General features: G+C 57.5%; 1 protein-coding gene across 4 annotated transcripts in view; it reads left to right on the top strand.

Annotated features, from left to right (window-relative positions):
• Nucleotides 1-23189, top strand: part of BCAS3 (BCAS3 microtubule associated cell migration factor) — a 472069-nt gene extending 448880 nt beyond the window's left edge. For 2 of the 4 annotated variants that reach the window (XM_081108785.1, XM_081108788.1), the window contains 4 exons: nt 1977-2144; nt 11557-11622; nt 19190-19280; nt 22395-23189. In XM_081108785.1, coding sequence (XP_080964911.1) covers nt 1977-2144; nt 11557-11622; nt 19190-19280; nt 22395-22431 — 362 coding nt within the window. In that variant the 3' untranslated portion in view covers nt 22432-23189. The remainder of the gene's footprint in view (nt 1-1976; nt 2145-11556; nt 11623-19189; nt 19281-22394) is intronic. The other 2 variants (XM_081108786.1, XM_081108787.1) reach the window with 1 other exon arrangement.
• Nucleotides 23190-24191: the final 1002 nt, after the last annotated feature.

Here is a 24191-nt window from a genome sequence, read left to right on the forward strand (position 1 = left end):
GCAACAGAGCAGGACTGTAATCTCTTTCCAAGAGAGAGTGGATGAAATAAGCTTTCACAGAAGACTCGCCGTATAATAAAGCAGAATAATTTAAATGGGGACTTTGAAGTGAGCTTGCGTGTAGAAGCTGACCCTGGCCCTTGGCAGAGCACCGTGTACGTTTTGGAATGTGGGAGCAGCTTCAGATTAAGGGGAGATCTTTGCTGAAGGTGCTGTCACCCAACTCTTGCTGGCATCCCCCAAATGGGGCCCCAGGTGTGCTCAGCCTTTGGAGGCTGGGAGGCGATGGCCACGGAGCAGAATGAGTTCCCCAAACATCAGAGATCTCAGTTCTTTTATTTATATTTCTCAATTACAGTTTACATTCAGGAACATTTTGTATTAGTGTCAGGTACACAGCATAGTGATTAGACAATCATATACTTTATTTTTATTTATTTATTTACTAGAGGCCCGGTGCACAAAATTCGTGCACGGATAGGGTCGCTATGCCTGGCCGGTGATCAGGGCTGATCTGTGGGGCCCCCGCTGGCACCCGCCTTGGCCAGCCTGGCACTACCCGCTCACTAGCCCTGCCCCCCACCTCCATCGCCGGTCACCTCCCTCTGCAGGGTCACCGGCAGGGGAATGGGGAAGGGGGGCCCATTGGCACCCGCCTTGGCTGGCCTGGGGCCTGCGGGGGGGGGGGGGCAGCTCTTGCATTGAGCGTCTGCCCCCTGGTGGTCAGTGCACGTTATAGCGACCGGTCATTCTGCTGGTTCTGCTGTTCAGTTGATTTGCATATTAGGCTTTTATTATATAGGGTAGCTTTATTTTAATTTATCATTATTGTTGAAAGTATTACAGATGTCTCCTTTGTTTTTCCCACTGACCCCCTCCACCCCGCCCCTGCCCCTCCGGGCTTCATCACTCCACTGCCTGTGTCCATGGGCTGTGTGTATATGTGTATAAGTTCCCCAGTTAATCACTCCCCACCACACATCCCACCCTCATCTTCCCTCTGAAATTCGTCCGTCTGTTCCAGGCTTCTATTTCTCTGCATCTATTTTGTTCTCATCATTAGATTCCATATATGAGTAAGATCATGTGATAAAGACAATCATATCCTTTACCCAGTGTTCCCCCTGGTATTTCCAGGACCCACCTGGCACCGCATGTAGTTATTACATGGTAATAACAGAGATCGGAGTTCTTGAACCAGGTCGCCCACAAGCGTGCTGTTGGATTTGGGGCCATAACTTCTCTGAAGTTCAAATGGAAAATGAGGAGGTGTGGTATGGGATATAGTGGTTTAGAAAGTTTAAGTTTACGCTTTATAACTCCTGTTTTAAATGAATCTTAAGGGAAGCTGTATTGTATCAAACAGAGACAAGCAGAGGTGTTTTGGTTGAACCTGGGAAGGAGGTTCGCTGCCCTTGACCTAGTCCCTAGGCCTGGCCAACGATCAGGGCCGATCTGTGGGACCCCCTAGTCCCTGAAGCCGTTCCTGGAGACTTCAGAAGGACCCTGTCGCTGCTCAGAAAACAGTTGAAAAACCACTCACCCAGCGACATCATAGAGGTCATTTCCTGGAGGTCTACACTTTGACCAGAGGCATAGCTGCTGCTTTCTGTCCTACACATTCATGGTGTGTGTGTGTGTGTGTGTGTGTGTGTGTGTGTGTGTGTGTGTGTTAATTAATTTTGAGAGAGAAGCATTGACTCATTGTTGATGCACTTATTGATGCATTCATTGGTTGGTTCTCGTATGTGCCCTGACTGGGGATCGAACCTGCGACCTTGATGTATCAGGTCGATGCTCTAATCAACCCAGCTACCTGTCCAGGCCCCACGTTCGTGGTTTGTAGTGCTCTCTCCTTCGTCTGTCCTGGAGAAGAGCTAACTGGCCCCTGGACAGGGCAGGGAGTTGGTGGTGGGTAGACAAATAGAAGGGGCTCTGCCAGCATGGACTCATGTGCCATGTCCCGTGTGCTGCAGGTACCTTTGACCGGAGCGTGACCCTGCTGGAGGTGTGTGGGAGCTGGCCCGAGGGCTTCGGGCTGCGGCACATGTCCTCCATGGAGCACACCGAGGAGGGCCTGCGGGAGCGGCTCGCCGACGCCATGGCCGAGTCGCCCAGCCGGGACGTGGTGGGATCCGGAACAGGTAACGTGGCGTCACGCTCCTCGCCGGACTTGGTCACGACTGGCACCTGCTGGTGTGGAGCTTCTTTGGCGGGAGAGGGTGTGTGTGTGTTTTAACTGCTTGTTTCTTCAGTTAGCTCTCTGATTGCTGCCCCTGGGGAAGCTTCCGGGGATGGGAAACCCTGTGGAAAGGGGAGTTCCCGGTGGAACGGACCCGTCCTCGGTGGAATAATTCATACAAAAAATTGTCATGAACATAGTATCCTGTAAGTGGCTCCCAGAAGGGCACCTTCTCCAGGGGAAGGGACCACGTTGGCGTCTCGGAGGTTTTCAGCAGCCCTTCGGCACTGAGCGCTTAGGCCGCACCCCTGCTCCTGCCTCCCTGGAGGCTTCCCAGAATGGCAGGTATCGGGGGGCCTGCCACCTCGGGAGGTGGGGGGGGGGGTAGCAGGCATGAAGCAGGCAGGGATGGTTTGAGCCCGCCAGGCAGTTTCCTCTTATGCTGCCTTTCGCCCTTGTCTTGCCTCTGAGAGAGCCCAGCAACAGGCCTGGGGTGGCTTCCCGCATCTGTAGAGCAGGCAGAAAACATCCTTAGGTGATGGGTGAGCGCTGCCCCAGCAAGCAGGTGTACACATGCACGCACGCACACGCGCACGTGCACACACACAGAGAGCACGCACTTAGGAAAGACCTCCATCTCCACACGGTCACAGGACAGCTGCCCTCTTTGTCCAGAGCACCTCCTCATTCTGGGTATCTGTGCGGCTCGTGGCTGCGGGAGCCCCGCCTTTATGCCTGAAAAAGACTGCCCCGCAGGCTGCTTCCCAGCTTCCTGAGCTCAGCGGAACGCATACAGGGTCGCGCAGTCCTCCCGCTCCTGCTTTCCTTTCCTGTGAACTGCCCCATCCCTGCTCCCCACGCCCCCTGGAGAGAGGATCCCAGAGAGGAGGAACTTACAACCCTGGGGCGGGGACCAGGACCAGCGAGGTGTTGAGGGTCCAAGCACTTGGGCAGGGCTTGAAACGCCTAACGAATGTTATCCCACGGTCTCACTTCCCGGCGGATCCTCCGGGGCATTTGGGTACCGGGGGTCAGCAGTTAAGCTTTTCCCGCTCTTCTTCCCCCTCCCGTTTAGTCCCTGTGTTCCTGCACTAGGAGGAAAGAGACTCTGCACTCACCTCTCTCCCCACAGTGCTAGCATCGTCCTGCCCATAGTGCTTGTATACTGATTGGCAAAGGAACAGGATGGAGGCAAGAGAGGGAGAGAAGCAGCTTAGCTAGAGGCAGCAAGTACCTGCTCAGGCCAGGCAGACGGCCAGCCATCTCTGAGGCCCAGCCTCCTCCCACGCCCCTTCGCCCCTAGAAGGGGAGGACGCTGCCACGCCACGTCACGTCCATTCCCTCGTGCAGGTCCAGACACGTGCACACCCTCTCGCTCCCCCCACCAAGAGCTCCCAGCTGTGGCAGCTGCTCATCGTGCCTTGTTCTCGCACCTGGGCCCACAGGTGAGGGGCAGCTCTGCTACTGCTGGGGCTTTCACCCCATTTTCCTAGAAAGTTGGCCGAAGCCAGGAGCACTTTCCCCCTTCTGAACCTCACTCGGAGCACAGCCTTTCCCCTGAATCTCTGGGGCCCTGGCCGGCCCCAGTTCACATAAACCAGGGCCTGGTGTCCCCAGGGTCACTCCCGGAGCTGCCCTTCCAGGGGCTGGAGCCGCTGTGGGTCGGCTTCCTCCGAAGCCCCTTGGAGCACCTGAGAGCCAGCCAGCAAGCGGATCGGAGGTGCCTGCACTCGGGGCTGAGACTTCAGCCTGGCGCAGACAGTCAGTAACTGAGCAAAACTGGCAGCGAGCCATCTGCCAGACAGCTGGGGGCCCCGGGGAGACTCTGTGGCCTTAAGCAGGTTCATGAAATTAAAAAAAGAAATGAGAGAGGAAATTAAAACAGAATGACCCAGGGGTCAAAAAAATAGGAGACGCCCTTTTAAGGCAGAGGGACTGCATGTTCCGCACCCAGCGGCCACGGAGGGGATCCGTGGGCCTTCTTGGGCCATGGAAGGTGTGCTTTATTTCCCAAACACTCTGCCACAGCCTGCAAGGCCAGCAAGTAAAGCAGAGAGGAGGGCGGTTAGCCTGGTTCCCTCTGCCGTTGCTGAGAATCACCTTTCACGGTTTAGAACTGCAGACGAAGCATGGCCGGCGGGGCAGCCCAGCCTGGACGGGGCAGCGAGCACGCCCATGCCCGTCAGCCTGCTGCCCAGAGAGAGCCGGGGAAATACAGTGCCGTGTGAGGTGGGAATTTCTGGCAAGTCACCCTTGGCCGTAGCAGCCTCTCTCAGTCTCTCTCTCTCTCCCCCCCCCCATAACCCTGCTTCTGTGGGGGGCGCATAAGATAGGTGACAGCCAGTGTTTACCTGTCAGGCACCAGAGATGGTGGTTTTAGTGCAGCCACCGGCCTGCTGGCCACTTACCAAGGTTGCATGGAGCATGCTCTCATGACCCCTGACCCTGCAGCCCAGTATGCCTCGCTCTTCTACAGGTTTAGCTAGTGACTCACTGATAGAGGTTTAACACCCAGCTCTCTGCAGGGAGGCGGGAAAAGCCCTGATTTGTAACATTTGGGGATTGCTGTCGTGTAAAAACTCTATGGCCAATTTCAAGCTATCAACATGTCAGTCTTCTAGCAGAATTCCTGAGAAGGTGACATCAACTTATTGGTTTATTAATTACCCCAGCACCCCGCCGCCGGTGAGCTGTCCCATAGTGCAACTCGGCTCCCCCCCCCCCCCCCCCAGAACAGCAGAGCCTTTCCAAACCTTACTACGCAGCGTGGTCCACGACCCAGCAGCACCATCTGCACCCAGTTGCTGATCAGAAATGCAGAATCCCAGACCCCACATCGCCCCGCTGGATCAGCACCCGCATTTAACACGCCCTTGATGCACGTTCAGCTGTGAGAAAGTCCACGTCAAAACACGTCGAACCTCTGAGGCAGTGTTAGCTCTGGCCTCCGTGACGGCTGCTGACCACTGAGTCTAATTAGGTCACATGTGCGACTTGCCAGTCCGGCTCTACAATAACCGGCTGGACTGCTTTCTTGCTAATATCATTACCTCCCCCACCCCACCACCCCTGTTTACGCTTCCCTTGTCCCCATTCAGCAGAATTCCAAATTGAGGTCAAACTCTGCTCTCACTGCGGTTGCTGAGGGAAAATCACAGACTGGTCAGATTGCTGCCCCTGCACATGGGCCTCCCCTGTCCAGTGAGCCTGGCAGTCCGGTACGTCCCTACCGCCCGCTTCTCCTCGTCTCAGGTGGCACGCATCGTTTGCAGCAGAAACCAGTGCCTAGAACAGGGTCCAGCCCTTCATGGGTCTGCAGTCACTGCTGAAGGAATGAATTCTCCATTCAGCCTAAGACCCGTGGTCGGCAAACTGCGGCTCGCGAGCCACATGCAGCTCTTTGGCCCCTTGAGTGTGGCTCTTCCTAAGCCTTAGGAGTACCCTAATGAAGTTAATAACAATGTACCTACCTATATAGTTTAAGTTTAAAAATTTTGGCTCTCGAAAGAAATTTCAATCATTGTGCTGTTGATATTTGGCTCTGTTGACTGAGTTTGCCGACCACTGGCCTAGACGTTAGCCATCCCGTGGCGGCCCCTGCTTGCTGCTGGGGCACCCAGTCTATTTTCATCCTCTTATTGACTCCCCAGGTCTCTGGTCCTCTAAGAGCTTATATATTCTTTTTAACTTTTTTTTTTTTTCATAGAATTGCTAGTTATATAGTAAGACTTAATGTGCTGTTTATTTAGTGGGGTACATAGCTCAGTCCATCACCTTGAAATCAGTCTCTTTCCTTCTTCATGGACACTATTTCGAACGCTCCTCTCTCAGATCTCTTCCCCACCATCGTGTCTCTCACTCTCAGAAAATGGCTCAGTGGTGGTCGGCATTGAAGAAACCTCTTGAGTTCCTGCAGTCAGACCCTAAAGGTCCCTGCAACAGCTTTCCTCTCTCCTCCTGTTTCTGCCCCGAGATCACCCAACTGCCACAGCCACTCGCCGGTTTACCTCAACGCTGTCAACCAAGTCCCTGCAGCCCAGCACCAGCCCTGTGCACACGCCCTGTGACCTTGATCTTGCTTTCCCACGCTCTCCTGGCTTGATGACTGCCTCGGGCCACTTCTCAATTCCTGCCCTGAGTTTTCCTCATCTTCGGCCTCAGTATATTTCTCGAGGCCTCTCTCGGCCTCTTTCTTTTCCCTCCGTCAGTACAGGGCATCTCCACTGCTACTGTGGCTGCTAATGCCATCTTACAAACTGATCACTTCCAAGTAAGCTCCCAGTTGGCTCTCTCTCCTGGTCTCCAGTACCATCTAGACCAGTGGTTCTCAACCTGTAGGTCGCAACCCCTTTGGGGGTCGAACGACCCTTTCACAGGGGTCACCTAAGACCATCGGAAAACACATATATTACATATTTTTTTGTGATTAATCACTATGCTTTAATTATGTTCAATTTGTAACAATGAAATTGGGGGTCACCACAACATGAGGAACTGTATTAAAGGGTCACGGCATTAGGAAGGTTGAGAACCACTGATCTAAACAGTCACCCTCTGACATCTCTGCATCCACAGCTTGAACTGCTCTCCCCTGCCCTGTCCTTCTCCCGGGCTCACCCACCTCATTGTGTACAAAGCCTTCGCGACCCGCCGCTGCCCTCTCTCCGGCCAAGCCGAGCTCCCCGAGGGTCTCCGAGCTCACGTGTCCTCCCCACCTGCCTGGCCTCTGCACGTACCTCCCCTGGGCCTGGAATGCTGGCTCCCGCAGCCCCCCCTCTCCCTCTCACCCCCCTCAAAGTCGCTTGACTAATTCCTGCTCAGCAGACATTCCTTTCAAAATTGCCTTTTGTAGAAAAGTAGAATTTTTTAAATAAGCAAAACATTGACTTTTTCCCATTGTTTTGTGTCTAGGTAAAGATATAACCGAATATCCCAAAAAATTTTAATAAACACCTGGATACATATCCAGTACATTTTCTCTTTAGACGTTAACTCTTCCCATCGCTATTTAGCTACACCTTGCCTTTGTCTTCTGCTCTCTCTGCCGCCCAACAGCAAGAGCCCCACACCTCACACACAGGGCCCTGGTCAGCCGTTTAAGGTGTTCCTGGGTGTCTGTGTTGCAGGCCGCCTCCTTTTGCTGCTGTTGACTTAGGAGCTCACTAAGTCAGTTCTCAAGGTCAAGGAGGACTGTCTCTCCCCTGTGGCTGTGGCTTCCTGCAGTCCTGGGAACGCTGCTCATTCTCCTTTAGGCTTCGTCTTTTCTGTCTGCCGTCTCTTTAACACACTCTCTTCTAACCCAGAGGCAGTTAGTTCCTCGTGGGGATCACACTGTGGGCTCAACCTTGGCCTCCTACCTGCTGTCATAAATACATTTATTTCCTTACCCAGATGTAGAAAACTTTCACAAGACAATGTTATAAGCAATGCATTCTGGTACTTTCTATTTTATTTCATTTTATTGAGATGTCACAAACAGCTAACTTGATTTCACAATACGGGTACATTGATGAATCACTATCTACAGTTGGGAAACCAGTACTCGAGTTTGTTCTGCTAAATCCTCTGAGTTTCCCTCTATGTGCATTAGTTCCTCAGCAGAAAAGTCTGTGAGGTTCTTTTCGACTAAAGCTCTTCCAAAGTTTTGTCAGAAAAGTCTTTTACTTACTGAGAGGGTGTGAATTTTTTTCCTCCTTAACAGTAAAAGCACGTTTTGAACATTATACGCAGTTGTTTAAGTGGTCAAGATTTCAATAAGTTGGTTAACAAATATCTGTTGATTGCCTATGTTCTGCAAAAGATAAGCTAAAAGCACGGTGTGTGTGTGTGTGTGTGTGTGTGTGTGTGTGTGTAGGAATTCCAGACTGTAGGAATTAAGCTCTCAACAAACGTTAGCTAGCGTTAACGGGGTTGACCAGATGCGCACGAGGTGTGTGGGCCCCTATCCCACCTCTGGACTAGCTCCTCTGATGGGCTGTGGAGCGCCTGCTTGCACCGGCTGAGGGCCGGGACAGTTTCCTGCCAGGACACTTCCAGGGGGGCTTATCATCACCCCTTCCCATCACAAGGTGCCACAGGACCAGGCGGCAACAATGGCGGCATCAGGGCAGTGAATTAATTCTCTTATCTTGTACACACCCCTCCTCTCAGGCAAACGCTGTCGTCCAAGCAACTTAGCCAGTCACTTAGGTCCCTGTCTCCGCTTCACCTATCGGCCCTGGAATTCTCCTTCTGCGGGGCCTTCACAGGGAACTGTCCGTGTCTCCTCTCAGTGAGCTCCTCGTGGGCCCACACATCTGTCTGTGGCTGCGGCAGGCAGGCCGACTCCCTCCGCACCGCACCGGGGTGGACGTCTCAGGAAAGTAAGACTTGGTTCCCACCCTCAAAGAGGCTAAGTGCTGAGCTGTGTTTCGGCTCCTCCTGCTCCTCTCGCCACTGCCCTCGGGGCCCCACCTGACTGAGCCGGGCCAAGCAGAAAGCCATTGGCCCCCTGCCCACAGCCCGTGCTCCTTCCAGGACTTGGCGGCAAAAACTCGCTGGTAACAGACGCCACAGTGGCTGGGGGTGGAGAGGAGAGCGTGAGCCCCAGAGGAACATGAGCACCAGACGCAGAGCCCAGTGTCCCCTCCCGCTCCCCCCACCCCCCACCCCACCCGTGGGCCACAGCACCCCGCTCGCTCGGAGGGGAAGGGAGCAGCTGCTCCTGGGGGTGGTGGGTGGCATTGTTGGTGTTGCTATTTGAGTCTCAGTTCAGTGTCCGACTGCCTGTCCCAGCTACTCTCAGGGGTAGGAAAGGCCAGATTGGAGAGTCCGCGCGGCTCCCAGCCCCCGGCTCCTGCCATTGAGAAGAAGGTCTTGTTCTGTGTCCTTTCCCGTGGGGCCAGAAGTCCCCACCAGGCAGGGGAAGCCTGTGACCTTGGGAGGCTCCTTTCCCTTCCTCGGTTCACTTTATGCTCTAGCTCCATGGGCCAGGGAAACCAGCACATCTGGTAAATGTTTACCGATTGCACCTGCGATGTCCCGGCCCCTGTACAACTGTGCGTAGCACTTTGTCCGTGTCACCCCCTCTACTCCTCTCAGCTGGAGAACAGTGGCCGCCTCCTCCCACGTGGCTTCTGTGCTTTGCTCCACGCTGGCCACGTCCACGTCCCCTGATCAGATCATCACTGCTGGGGAGACACTCCTGTCTCCAGTTCACAAAGAAGACACGGTGAAAGATTGGCAGTAAGACCCTCACTACCAGATACTGGATTAAACTGAGAAATCCAGGAAGAGTTTCTGGTTCTTAAATCCCATCAGTCTCACCTGGGCAGAAGGGCATAGTAGTCAAGTCCACCCTTTATTCAAAATAGGAGGGGGTCCCCAGGAGGGAGGGGGTGCTCACTCGTAGGGCCCCCCTGACCGTCGGCCCATTTCCCTGCTCACAGGTGCCCAGGCCCACATATTGCAGCCCAGGCTCCTTTCAAGTCCCTCACAGGCCGTCCTCGCCCACCCGACCTCCCACTTCCCCGTCCACAAGAACCCTTATCACATTTCCCCACCACCACCTTCACGCAGACATCCTCGCCTGCCAGCGTGGCCCCATCACCCCAGCGCCCGCCCTGCTCACCTGGCTCTGCTGAAGTGCCTGCTCCCACCCCTTCTGCTCAGTCACCTGCTTAGACCAAGCTCAAACCTCAGCAGCTATGGGAAGCTTTCTCTGGCCATGCAGCCACATGCTCTCTCCGTCTCCGCTGAGCTTCTGCACCACCTCCTGTGGACACTCAGCCCCGGGCAAATAGCGGTCTCTCTCTCTCTCCCTCTCTCATTCTCCTCTGCACATCTTGTAGTTGCCCAAAGTCTACTTTGAACTCTTTAACCAAAACATGCTGATTTCTGTCCACAAGGAGCATGTGCCCCTGTGACTTCATTGGTGCCTTCAGTGTCCCCTTTCCAGGGGTTGCCCCAACCCAGAAGCAGGGATTCCTGTAGAAAATGTCTAGGCCTGGACACAAGGGTGGGGAGGGCCGGTGGGACCCCCCCAGATAAAGGCCCTCCTCTGGAGACATTAAGGCAGGTAAATGGTTAACAAAGGGAGGATTTCTCTCTGATCTCCTCCTCTGCCAGGGAATTCACCTTTACCCACTGACCTTTCTGTGAGGGTGAGATCTGAACAAAGTTGCGCAGTCATGGATGGGTAAATACCCATCATTCATGTGTGCCCCTGCCTCTGCCCCCTGTCTCCTCAGAAACGGTCTGAGGTATGCGGACCACCCCCTAGATTGGATGGCTGGTAGCAGAGGAAAGACACACATATGCACAGAAAATGAAAGTTGGGCACGACCCTCTGACCCCTTAGGAATCCAGGGCCTCAGCTTTAAAGCAAGGAGAACGGTGCACAGAGGAGGCCAAGCCATGCCAGTCCGGTCGAATCGAACAGGAGGCATTTCTGAGCATGCATAGCAGATCTTGGGCGATGTCTTCCCGTCCACTCTCTTTCTTGCCCAGCCCTGCCCCAGGGACCTGCAGGCCACTGCAGTAGACATCTATACATTTACTGGCAGAGTCCCCTGGCCCCAGGCTTCTCCCACCTCCCATGACCCCCCCCATATCTGTTTTATTTTGTGCAGCTCGACAGCTTGCGATTCCACCCCTCCGAGGGCTTGAGTTTGGGGAGAACCGACATCCAGTTGCTTCATTTGTTTGGGATGACTTTTTCCATTCCGGGCCCCTGTGCTCACGTGACTGGCACGGCCCATCCTCTCTGGCCTCCCAGGGCCAGAGTCACATCTCCACTTGGATGGGTGTGGCTGGCACAGGCCTGGGGCAGTGGGGGAAGCTAAGCCTACCAGCGCCCCCGCCTCCATCTGGGCAGGGGCTGGCACTCGGAAGGCGTGGAGAGTCTTTGGTTTCATACTTTATTCATCCCATGAGCCACTAGGAGCTGAGCTGCCTAGGAGCGTACGGTTCGCGCATTTGAGCGCATCTCCATGAGCCTCCTCTCAGCAGCCCAGCCACTCAGCCCCTCTGAACTTCAGGCCTGGCTCCTACACCCAAGAGGGGGGAGAAAACCTGAGGGGCTGCCCAAATGCTGGCTCTGCCTCCACACCCTCGCTGCTCCCGCGCTGTGCGGCAGGCGGGACTGTGGGCACGCGGGAGGCAGGCGTGGGAGGAGGAGGGGAAGGAGGGAGGGATGACAGCAGTTGAACCCGGTGAGAATATGTGGACCCCTCCATGCGCTGTGCCTTGGGACAGACCACGAACACCCCCTGCCAAGCTCTCAGTGGTCAAACCAGATTCTGATGCCCCCCCACAATCACCACCACCTTTGGTCTTGGCGCTTGCTGCTCTCTTAAAGGTCCGATATTTAAAGAAATATTTTATTTCCAATACAGACACAGCCCTTGATGTAGCAGTAAAAACCAGCACCCCTGAGAGGCACATGGCTGTGAAGTGTGTTGGTATGTAACTTCCTGTCTTTGCCCACGTGCAAGCCTTCGTCCCGCTGCTCCTTCTGTCCCTGGAGAGGTGCCTCCCCGGCCCCGGTGCTCAGGCGTCAGGAGGCCTTGGCGTGAGGGCGAGAGGTCAGCTCAGGCAGGAGACACCGTCCGGCGATGGGGCTGACGGGCGTGGGGTGGGAAGCGTCGCTGGGCCTCACCCAACAAGAGTTGCTTTGAGGATCTCGCTCCCCACCCCCCACTTTGGAGATGGAAGTCAAATTTTCGGATTCTGCTGTGCAGAGCAGAGAGGTCACTGGGCTCTAATGCATTTACCATTGACTGCCCCTCTTGTAGTGCGTCTATTAGTGAGTAATTTGATTTGTACCTATTCATTTGCAGTCCCTGCAGGAGCCTGGAGCTGGCCCCTCGTATAATTGGTGCTGTCTCTATTTTTACATCATTAGATTAGCCCCGACTCCTGGCCACTTGTTGTCTGCGCTTGTCTGTCCATTTATACAACCTAATGTAACACAAAATTCATTACTGATCACATTACTTTCAACTCTGAAGCCAGCCTTGTGATAAACATTTGGTTAACCCCTTCCTGCCCGCGGGAGGGCTGCGGAGCAAATGCACTTCCACTCGGCAGGCGAATCAATATCTTAATACACCAAAGTGGAATTGCATTTCTAGATTTGTTATTCCTCCTGGAGGAGCAAATGGAAGGGCGCTCGGAGCGAGTGGAGCTGAATAATGAATAGGCCCCGGCCCCGGCAGCCAGTCTGCCCAGGAGCACAATGGCTCCGCCGGCGTCCGCCCGCATGCTCATCGGGCCGGCGGCACCACGGCCATTACCTGGGGCCTGTGCTTCTCTGCCCAACACAGAACGTGGGTTCGAGGGCACAGGCTGGGACCCCAACGTGGGCAACAGAGACCTTCCCCCCTCAAACTGCCTCCCCTCCCCCCCCCCCCCCCCCCCACCACACCATTCTCTTTGCTAGACTTGGCCTAGGATGACTGGACCAGGAACTGGGTTTGTTTCCTTAAAACCTGCTTTACTGGTATGAAGGTACCACACACGTGGGCCTGGCACTAATGCCACCAAAAATCAAATCCACAACTAAGCTAGCGTCTGCCCTTTGGAACCAATGCACCAAGTGCTTTCTGTGGAGAGGAGGATCGGCGATGGCAGAGCTGGTGGGTTCACACCTACTGTGTGTGTGCCTGCTCTCCGCCCTGGCTCTGTGGGAGGGAGCCCCTGGAGCTGGCCTGGCTTCTTAAAGGGACCCCCGCAGAGCTCTGTTGAGGCTAGAAGATTCTCCCCTACCCCGACCCTGGCCATCCCTCCCCAGCCCCCATTTGTCTCTGGGTAGCATCCACACCCACTCTAAGTCATTAACTCGCAGGACAGTTTGTTTCCAAAGGAAAAATACCCCGACTTATTAAGAAACTCTCATAAAGCCTGTACTACAGTAATTAGAAAAGTAGGCGTAGAGGAAGTAGAATGGAACCCATTACTATGAAAGTCATAAATCCTGGAGTAAAAAGAAGCCGTAAACAAGATACTCAGCCGGGAGTGGGAGCTGGAAAGAGCAGCCCGTCTAGGGGCCGTTCTGTTGAGCAGGGCTCCAGCCGCCTCCTGCCGGGACTGCCCCATGGTCCCTGCTGCCCGGTCCCTGGTTCAGAGCCCAACAGGGGTGGAAGCGGGGGGGGGGGGGGGGGGCGGGCTGCAAGGTGAGATGGCAGAGGTTGTGGGGTGGGCTCGCCCCGCCCTGACTGTGGGAAGCTGCATTTCTCAGGAGGGGCTGCAGAGACTCCAGAATTAGAACCACGTGCTTCCTATTGTGAGGAAGGACAACAGGGCATCTTGGCGGGGTGTGCTCGGTGCCTCCATCCAGGCAGTGGGAGGAGGACACTGGGGTGTCACCAAGGGGAGCCCATGCAGCCGCTGTCTCCAGTGCACGAACTTGCTCCGTGCTGAGCCTGCAGTGGTGGCCTCAGCTGTCAATCCTCTCAGGTGGATCAGTGGGACAGTGGGACTGCGTCTCCCCTGGGCCCCAGCCATCAGCTCTAGAAAAAACAGCAGAGTGCGGCCGTGGCCTTTGCCGAGGAGGACAGACGGGTGACAGGGAGGCTGGTGGAATGAGAGACTTTGATTTCTTAACCTTGATGGAAAGTGGGGAAAGCCACATCTTACCAAACTCTTCCGCTGCGTCGCAGAGAATGTAATTACGTTCGGACATTCGAATGAGAACCAGATGTGCGCTGGCCCGTGGGGCGCAGCGTCTCCTGCGGTCTGCAGGCCCCTGTGCCTGTCTCGCAGCCTCGCAGCCCTCAGGGAGCTCGGCAAGACCCACCTGGGAGCTGGGTGGGGTCGTCGGAGCTTCGAGGCTGGACTTGGGAAATGGGAGGGGCAGGGCCAGCTGCCAGACACCTGGTTCCACGGGACAGTTTCCAAGCCCTGTCTCTTCTTAGCCATGCTGAGTGGGCATGTTGGTGGGGCCTCGCCGGCACCCACCCCGCCCACATGCAGACACACACACAGAGGTCATGCCGCAGCACCTGGCCGGGCATTTTCTCTCACCAAACACAGTGCCAGGCTGCCCAGCTTTGCATCTGCCTCAGACGGGCGTGTGGTGCCAAGGACCTGGAGCTGGGAAGGGCATTCAGGCCTCCTGGGTGGGGGGCACTCCCCTGGGGGCCTCAGCTGCCAACACACCAGAGATGGCAAAGCTCACCTTGTAACCGGGACGCCCCGACCACCAGAGTGGTCTCTACACGTGTGCCCTGCGTGTTCTGCTTCTTAAAGCCCCTTCACATCTTCTCCCCAGAGCCCCACACACCAGGCTGCCCCCGCCCCCTCCCGCCTGACCAATGAGGAAGCAGATGAGAAGTGAAGTGAAGCCCAGGTCATTCAGCACCACTGTCTGCGCCCAGCCCCAGCGGGGGCTCCAGTGAATCCCCTGCCTCCCGCCAAGGCCCTTCCCCTTCTGGCTGGTCCTGCATCCATCTCAGCGGTTCTCAACCTGTGGGTCACGACCCCTTTGGCGGTCAAACGACCCTTTCACAGGGGTCACCTAAGACCATCCTGCATATCAGATATTTACATTACGATTCATAACAGTAGCAACATTACAGTGATGAAGTAGCAACGAAAATAATTCTATGGTTGGGTCACAGCATGAGGAACTGTATTTAAAGGGCCAGAAGGTTGAGAACCACTGATCTGGCTGATCTTAAGCATGGCTTCAGCCAGACTTATCAAATGCCTCAAACCCAGGGAAACGCCAGCCAGGCCTGCGCAGCCTCTGCTCTCCCGCACATAATGTGCTGTGACAGGGCGCACTCTGTCTTGGTCAGGACACGGAGTCATCCTGAGAGAGGGGCCCCGAGAGGTCACTGCACAGGCTGCTGGTCCCGGCTGTCCGGTGGGTGATCCTGTCCCTTCTTCTTTGAAGCCAGGACTGGGGAGGGCCTGAGTAACGTGGGTCTCCTGGGAGTGGGGGTGGCGGCATTTCTGTGCGAGTCTTTCCCTGCCGGGGACGGGTGTCACTTCGTAGCTGTTGTAGGAGGGACCTGGGAAACGCCTTCAGCTCCTAACGAGGCCAGTGTCCCCTCCCACTGATGCCCTACCTGTGGGCATTGCCTGTCAGTTGGTCAAAGGCTATGCAGGAATTGAGCTGGACTGTGAGTTGCTCTGCTCCTACCCCCAACACACACACACACACACACACACACACACACACACACACACAGCCAGGTCCAGTGGAAGACAGGTGGGGGCCAGGGCAGGCCATGTGGTCTTGGCTTCGTTCTGTGACGTTCTGGGTCCCCGTGCCTGTGGGGGTCAGGAACAAGAGCTGGGCAAGGAGGAAAGAAAGCATGTTTGTGGGAGCCCTGTGGGTCGAAAGACGCTCCGGCCCGCAGGAAGGGGCGTGCCCGCGGCACTGAGGCCAGGCTGCGTGCGGGGAGAAGCGGGTGGCATCGGCCGGCCTGTGCTCTGTGCTCAGACAGAGGTGTTAAGCCCAGAGATAACCAGGCCAGAGTGGCCCTGCTTCTCATCTACTCCCAGGTCCCACCAGCCCCACAGGGGATCCCTGTTATCTGAATGTGGAGGAGCCTCTTCATCCTCAGCCCCTCAGCTGCGAGAAGCTGCCCTCCTGCGTCCCCCAAGCCTGCCTGGGAAGCGGGCAGGAGCCCTGCTGCAGGGACAGGAGGTCCTTGGAGGACCAGCCCCCGTCCTCTGAGCCCTCTGTGCAGCCGGAGGTGACCCTGCAGGGGGAGCGTGGGGAGGGGTGGGGTGGGGGTGTCTGAGAGGAGAAGAGCAAGGCCTCCCCACAGGCTGCCTCCTTTAACTGCTGCCCTTTTAACCTCCTGAAAAGGGCCCTGGGGCTGAGGTTGGCTCCCACCCAGAGTGTGGTCTCTGACAGGGCTGTCAGCGTTTCTAGAAGCATTCTCAGCCAACTCCTTCTGTCTCCCTGCACCCACCGCTGCCTCCCTCAGCCACACTGAGGAGGGAGTGGCAGTCCCCAGGCCAGGACTGTGTCCACCTCCTAGTTGGCCCCTGGGCCATCTTTCCGGGGTAGGCACCAGGAAGCTGCCTGTTTTGCTGAGCCCGGCAGGATGCATTCCAGCCCAGCCTCCATGGCTTCTCTCCGCAGCCCCCGTTTGCACAGCGGGTCCCAGGCCCTGTTGGCAGGCCCCTTGCAGACCAGTCCTTGCTTGGGGCAGACCCCATCTGGATCCATTTGCTGAGCTTGCAGCAGTCCTGTGATCCCCTGGTCTCCTTTCCATAGAGCCCAGCCAGGGAAGATGCTGAAAATCCCTAACCTCCCCGTCCTCACCCCACCCCACTCCCTGGCCAAGAAGCCTCACAGCAGAAGGGGATTGGAACTGTTTCTGTGTGCAAACCTTCCCTGAGCCAGACACTGGGCAACATGGAGCAGTTCAACTGGCTGCTCTGGGCCCCGGGGACACCCGCTCCCCTGGGGTACCACTGAGCCCGGCCCAAGCCAGGGGTTTAACCACAGACTCTGCCGACGGGGGAAGACTAGGAGGTGGACGCAGGAGGGAAAAATCGATGCACGTCAACAGGGTTGGAAATTTATTTTCCAGCTTGGAACAGGGTGTTTACAAAAAGGCAAGGAGGGAAACAGAAAGCTATAAACACATATCTGCCATCTTCCTCCGCGGGCCATTTCTTGATTAAAAGGAATCTTTCGCAAGGTCCAGTGGAGGGCAGGCTGGTGGGGGGCTGGATGGCAGAGACACCTGCTGGGGAGGAAGGGGGAGCGGGACCCTGGGGTCTCCTGGGTCACCGCAATCACTGGTACAATTGCAACAGGCCTAGAACTCACGTTTGCTGACTGGAAGCTGTGCTTTGGGGTGCGGTCTGCGTGCGTTGTTTCATTTGCGTCTTACCGCCGCTCGAGAAAACAGACCTGCGTGTCCTCACGTGCGGGCAACTGAGGCACAGAGATGTGGAGGGACCTGCTGCAGGTCTCCCGGGTGGCAGGGGCTGAGCTTGTGCTTTTATCCCCTTTGCTAAACTGCCTCCCTAACCCGGGCCGCCCCCACCCTCCCCGCTTCTCAGGCCTTTGGCGAGGGGGCATTCTCCCTTCGCGCTGCCGAAAGTGGGCAGGCTGTGGGTGCAGGGTAAGGCTGGCCCCGACGTCTAACCCGACTCCCGCCAGGCCACTTGGGTGGTTAGCTGGGGACGGGGGTGTGTGGCTGCCGCCAGGGCCCAATAAAAGTGCTCTGCTAATCCCGTTAATGAGCAACACGGGGAGGCTCTAGTGCACAGAGCAGGCTGGCTGGGGCCGCGGAGCACACCAGAGGGAAGCGCCAGGGCGGCCTGGGCTGAGCCGGGCGTCCCAGGGACCCTCTTCCCGAACACACACACAGCATTGCCCTCACGGACCCTGCCAGGTCCCAGAAACAGGCCTCCACCATGCCCCGGACCACCAGAAGCCAGAGGGGCTGACCTCGGGGTCTCTGGCCATCTGTCCCCACTGCCCTCTGGCCTGGAGGTCAAGCCCAAAGTCCAACTTCACTTCTGAGCCTCCCCGGGGGTGTCCTGCCCATTGGGGCACCCAGCTGTCTGCCAGGCTCAGTAGGCCCTGTGTCCCAGCGTTCCGCCCCCTCCCAGGGAACTGGGGAACCGAGACGTTGGTGCTTATGAGGTGACTGACTCATGAGGGCAGGGTCTGTGCCCAGGGGAGAGGACAACCCCAGGGAGAACCTCAAGGGAAGCAGACGGGGACCAGCACTGCCCACCAGCACCCCGGGAGCCGGTTCTGTTGCTCCTGCCTTAGCAAAGGGGCCACAGTGCCGCTGGGGGTGCAGGGAGGGGAGTGATGGTGAGGGAGCAGCCCAGCCCAGGAGTGGGGTGACCTTGCGCTCCCACGTCTTCCGCCAGACTGAGAGCTACTCCTCCCTGGGTCGGCCTTGGTGTCTGTGCCCTAACAAGGTCAGCACCCTCTCTGACACCTCTGAGCTTTGCCAGGCTCCGCATGTGGGCAGCATGAGGATCGAGCTTTCTCGTTCCTCTGCTTATTTCATGAGCACCAAGGCTCCTCCTTGACAGGTGCTCCTTCCACTCTCCCCCTATCCCTGCGGCTGGCCCATCCTGGCCCGTGGCATAGCAGGCCCATTGCCAATAAGAGCCAGTGGGGAATGGGGAGCCAGTCTGAGTGATGCCGGGACGGTCGCATCTCCACCTCGGAATCTGCGGTTCTCTCATGGGATTGCGCACCCAGAGGTGACTTCCTACTCTTGCTTAGAGTTGCCGTCCGCAAGATGGGGAGTCGGCACCCACCTCCCAGGTGCACAGAGCTCCTGGAGGACGTGCGGCCACAGTAAGATGATCTGTCGGCGTAAGCCACGCACCTCCTCGTCCCAGACTTGCTCCGAGGCCTGCAGAGCAGCCTCTTTCAGAGCTGCTTCCACTATGGGGGGGAGGGGGTTGTTCGGGGAGGCTCCCTTAGTTCCCCCCCAGAGCCCCGCTCGCTCCTGCAGCCCTGGCAGGTTTCTGGAGGGCCTTCTCCACAAGCCCAGCTCAGCTGCAGGAAAGCTGCCTGACCTGGGGGTCTTGGGAGTGAGGGAGGCTGGGGGCGGGCGGGGGGGGGGGGGGGGCGTGCAGTCGAAGCTGGGCCACCGAGTCAACACGTTGGAAGTCCTCTCTGAAAACCCTGCAGCCTGTCTCCTCTCCCTCTCCTGGCAGCCCACCCGCATGGGGCGCCGTCTGTCCGGCACTGCATGGGCCAGGGCCCTTCCCCTCCCCACAGCAGCCCCTCGTGCTCCGTGTGCGGCTCCTCTCCCCCACTCCCACGCTGAAGGGAGTCTTGGCTCTGTCACAACAGTTCCATCCCTGAGACCCCGTCTGATTGGTCCCCAGCCCCCGACACATGCATGTCACCGTCCTTGGCTGCAGGATTCCGCCGCAGCTTACCCTCCTCCCAGCGTGACACCCACACCTCCGTCCGCACCTCCGAACACCCTCTCTCCTGCTTGCAGAGACCCGTGTACTTCTTAATCGTTGTCCATATCTTTCCCCAAAAAGATTCCTCAATGCTTTTCTTTTCACAAGGGAAAAAAAAAGGAAAAAAAAAACAATGCCAACAGCCCAGCGTCCGTGAGCAACCCAACAGTAACAAAGCATGTGTTCGGGATGGAGGAAGGTAAGGCCACGCGTTTCCATTTGCCGCTTGCTGCTAGGGCTGGGCGGCCGGGATGACTGGAGGGGCGGGGGGAGGGCGTGTGTGCACCCCTCCTCCACTCCCACACGCGCTCACTGCTCTGTGTTGGGGTTGAAGGCGGCGCGGCGCGTAGGAAAGAGGCCAGGGCCGGCCAAACCCACCAGACCCTGGTTCTTTCACAACGGTTCACGCTGAAAAACCCTCTCCCCTCACCACATCACTCACCCGAGAAATGCCTGCTGCACACCAGCTATTTTCTAGGCCCGGTGGTTGGCACAAGGGATACAGAGATAAGGCACAGCACAGGCCCCGGGGGCTCGCCACCTGGATGGGGACACACCTGAGCAGATGTGCGCGGTGCCGCGCGGCCTGGCCAGCTGTGCCAGGGCAGCAGGACGGGCTCACAGGGCAGTGGACACTGTGCTCAGCTTTGGAGGATGAGCGGGTGGTCTGGGGGCTGAGGGAGCCTGGAGAGCTCTAAGAACTTCTCAAGTTCATTCCTTCATTTCCTCAATTTAGTACCATTAGTGAGGTGAGGTCTGGGGCAGGCCATGGAAGACCATCTATAGTGCTGCGGAGTTTAGGCCTTATCCTGGGCACCGTTAGGAGTTGAAGGTTTCTAAGCAGAGGAAGAGCAAGATGAGGTTTGTGCTGTAGACGGACTCTGGCTTTGGTGTGCCGGCGGGTTGGAGAGGGGGGTCTAGAGGTCAGGAGGTCAAAGGGGAAGGTATCCAGGTGGGAAGTGCAGGCCTCACCAGGCACTGGCAGTGGAGATGGAGAGGAAGGGCGAGGCTGGTCTCCCTGGGACATGGGGTGAGGGAGAAGCCTGCCCACTCCCATCGTGCCCAGGCCTAACTGGTGAAGAGACCACCTGAGCCAGGCAGCTCAGGCTACACCTGGGCTCCAGGAGCACTGCCCCTGCACTGTCACACGGCGGGACGAGGTGCGTCTGCTGGGACTCGCGGGGTGGGGTCCCCGAGGCTGCAGGTGGGGCGCTGTGGGCCTGTGCCAAGGGGCCCTGGGGGGGCCGCGCTTGGGCCCGGGCTCCGGCTCCTCGGCTTCCTTGGCAGTGCAGAGGTGTCAGCACTTCGCATCGAGAGCGTGGGGCCTGTCCCCCAGCTCTGGGAAGGGGCCCACCTTCCCTGTCCTTGTGGCCTTTCCTGCTCCTTCATCTGGGGCTTTCTTCCTTGGGCCTGGTGTCCAGACCCTAAGGAAGCCCCTGCTTTTCTTGCTACTAACTGCCAGTGCTCCCTCCTGCCCTCCTGGCCCTGCTGTCAGCGCCCCCTAGTGCCGGGATGGCTGTGCATGAGGGCAAGGGCCTCTGGAATCAAATGGGGGCCTCAGAGATCTCTCACCAGCTCCTCCGCTTGCTTGTGGGAAAGCAGGGGATGGAGTGCGCTTTCTTGGAGTCCAAAGCTTCCATATAGAAGCCCCAGGGTCTATTCTCTGCTTTCCCGTCCTCACCCTCTCTTGGCACAATGACCTGTACTCCCCAATAGGGTGAGACCGAAGAAGGGGCAAGGAAGAAGAGAGCCCACAGAGTAACCATGTTTTCCCTCCAGGTCTGGATAGCTCTTACTCATCCCAGGAGTGGGCCCACCAGGGCAGCCAGTGTCTCTTGGAGATCCGGGACCATCGTCAGGCCCACTGCCTGTACCCACACTCCCCTCCTCTCACGCCCCCGTCTGCTGAGAGGGTCTGGTGTCCGGCCACACCCTTCCAGATGTGGCTGGTGCAACCTGAAGGCCCCTCACAGCTGGGCCCAGGTGCCTGCTCTGAAGGAGGGCACACAGACTCCCCCACCCCACCCTGCGGCTGCTGCTACTGAGCAGCCTCAGTGCTTTCGGGGTAGCCTGCAGCGAGTGGGGATCAGTGGTTAGTTCCTGGATGGCTGGTAATGGCCAGCCCAGGAGTAAAGGCCATGACCCATTCCTAACCAAAGCCAGCTGTGCTGCATGTGTGTGGCGGCGGGGGGCTGGGAGCGGGCGCAGGCTGGAGATAAAGGTCTCACGCCAGCCGGGGCAAGTGGGACAGTCGAGCAGACCTTGCTGTTTCAAATGACTGCGCTGCAGTCCTGAGCTCCCGAGGCTCCCTCAGTCCAAGACAGGTGTCCCTTGGAGAAGGAAAGGTCACAGGTCACCACAGCTCTCAGAGTCCAACCCGGGATGTGTGTGACCACATCTCAGAGTCCACTGAGGGAGTGAAAGGGGATAGGAACCGGCCACTTTCAAAAAGCCACCCAGCAAGTCCTCTTTCCTTGCATTCAGCACCCAAGGAAGTCTGTTCACAGCCCACTACCCCGGTACCGGTCTTGGGTCAAGAGATGGTTGGGCAGTAAGGTGCCCACTGCTGATGAGGTGCAAGATGGCAGCATGACTGTGCCAGGCGGGGCCAGGAAGAGGAGGGGGCGGAGCCACCCTGCCTGCCTCCCAGGTGGACTCTGAGCATGGACATTGAGGGCAGGGAGACTCAGGAGACCTGGGGGCTAAGAAGAAGAAAGAAATCCTTTCTCCACTGGACTAGGCCCCTCTCAAACCAGGCTTTCCCTCCTGCCAGAGACGAGCCAGGGCCTGGCCAGCAGGCAGATTGCGTGGGCGAGAATGAATGAGCAAGTGAGTGGTTGAGCCAGGGTGGGAGCTCTGGGCAGGGGAGGAGAGGTAGGACAGACCAGGCGGGGAAGCCGCAGTTCCCCTGTCCTGGCTTCTCCCCTCCTGCCTGACCTGTAGATCCAGGACAGGAGCCAGTCTTGGAGTCGGGGGAGCATGCAGGCTGTGCATGAGCGTGTGTGCCGGCGTGGGCACACGTCCGCGGTGTGGTCCAGACCAATCGTCAGGGTGGTCGTACTTCTGGCCTAAAGGGGTCCCACAAGGGAACAACTGGAACCCACCAGCCAAGGGAGCTGAGCCTCCCTCCTCCGCGGAGCCTCCCTGTGACCCGAGCTGCCACCTGTCCATCTGGGGAGCATGCGGGGATCCCCTGCATAAGGATGGAAATGGACCCAGCTGGGCGCCTCCAGACAAGCAGCCCAGCCCAGAGTGAGCCCGACCCCATCCCCAGACCGCACTGACCGGGCCTGGCCCTCTCCTTGTCTTGCAGAACTTCAGCGAGAGGGAAGCATCGAGACTCTGAGTAACAGCTCAGGTTCTACCAGCGGCAGCATCCCAAGAAACTTTGATGGCTACCGATCTCCGCTGCCCACCAATGAGAGCCAGCCCCTCAGCCTCTTCCCTACCAGCTTCTCCTAGGTACCAGCTACCTGCTTCCGACTGGCCGGCCCACTCACCTGCTGGAGGAAGGAGAAGCCCCCCCTCGGACTCTCCCCTTCAGTCTCTGCTCCTCTTTCACCAACCACCTTCCCCAAGCTTAGTGACAACAGCCCCCTCCCCAACCCACCCCGAGGCCGATGGAGAAGAGACCCCTATCCAAACCACCTCCGTGCCCTCTGACCCCGTCAGCAGGGCTGTGGCCGAAAGAGACTGCAGAAGCGCCGCCCCCTCCTGTTTGCACATGATGTCCGGCATTGGATCCGCTTTTGTATTTTCTAACCCGGAGTGGGGGGGGGCGGGGGGCCTGGGTGGGGAGAGGATGGACGGCCTGGCCAGGCATTTCGACCCTGACCGCCAGCCCCAGCCCGCTCCTGGCTGTGGCTCACACTGCCCAGCTTCCCTTGGTCAACTTCCCTCTGGAATGGGGTGAATGGAGGCCCAGAGTATCAGGGAAGGAGAAAGGAAGGAGAAGCCCTCCTCCTCTTCCCTTTGGCTCATGGGAAGGATTTGTCTTTCTTGTCTATAAGCCCTTTTACACTGGTCCTGCACTGTTCGGTGAAGGAAACGGTGGTTCCTGAGACCCTGTCAAAAGTGCACGTCTTTCCAATAAATCATGCTGCAACTGGTGTCCACCTGAGCTGCTGGGGGCAGGGTCCTCGCCAAGCACCAAGCAGAGTCCCGGGCCTGACCCTGTGTCCCTGCTCCCAACACCCCTGGCCTGACATGTGCCTGGAGGGAATAGGGAGGAGAATGTGTGCCTTAGAATTTGGGTGGGGCCTGACTTAAATCCATTCTCCAACCTTCCTTCCTGTTAGCAGAGCCAGGAGTTCTGGGGCCATCACAGGCCTGACACTCCCTGTCTGTGGTAGGAGCAGGGGGAGCAAAAAGGGGTGCTAAGCAGAAAGGATAATACTAGCCCTAGTCCCCACTTCTCTAGACCCCAGAGAGGCCTGGGAGGATCGAAGAAAACCTAATGAGCAGGTGTGGTTTGGGATGAAGTTTAACGTAATAGCCACAATCAGGCCTTCCCATCCAACTCCTGGAGCCCCTGCCCCCTTCACAGGCACCCTCTCCAGCCCTAGCACCCAAGAAGAGATCAGTTGGGCATATTAGGAGAAGGAGGACTTGAATCACACTAGGTTCTGGAAGCTGAGTACTTGGCCCTACATAGGGTGGCTGGAGCCAGTCCCTTCTGCCTGGGAGCCTGCAGGGTGAGAAATCACATGGCAGAGGAAGCATAGGGCAGGTCAGGGGCCTGGGCACAGCCAGCGGGGGCTGCCGAAGGGGCAGCAGCTTTTCCCCGTTTTGAGACATTGATGTGTTGGGCACAGCCTCCACCCAGAGCCAGAACAGTGTTTCAGTTAACAGGGTGTGGGGGGAGGGCTGCCACGAGGCTACCTGTGTATTCTATCCCTGGGCCCTGGGCGGGAGGGGGCGGGGGGAGTCTGGAGCTCTAGGAAGGGTGAGCCCCTGAGAACCCACCCTATGGATGGGGCCAAGATGGAGAGCCAGGAGCGCTCTCCAAGGGAACTTGGAGTCAGGAGTCCTCCCTGGCTCAGCCCTTTCCCTCCACGGGGTGCAAAACAGCTGTGGCCTCCTCCAGTCAGGGAAAGTGGTGGGTGTAGGG

The sequence above is a fragment of the Myotis nattereri genome, assembly GCF_964212035.1.
Source record: "Myotis nattereri genome assembly, chromosome: 16".
Taxonomy (NCBI): domain Eukaryota; kingdom Metazoa; phylum Chordata; class Mammalia; order Chiroptera; family Vespertilionidae; genus Myotis; species Myotis nattereri.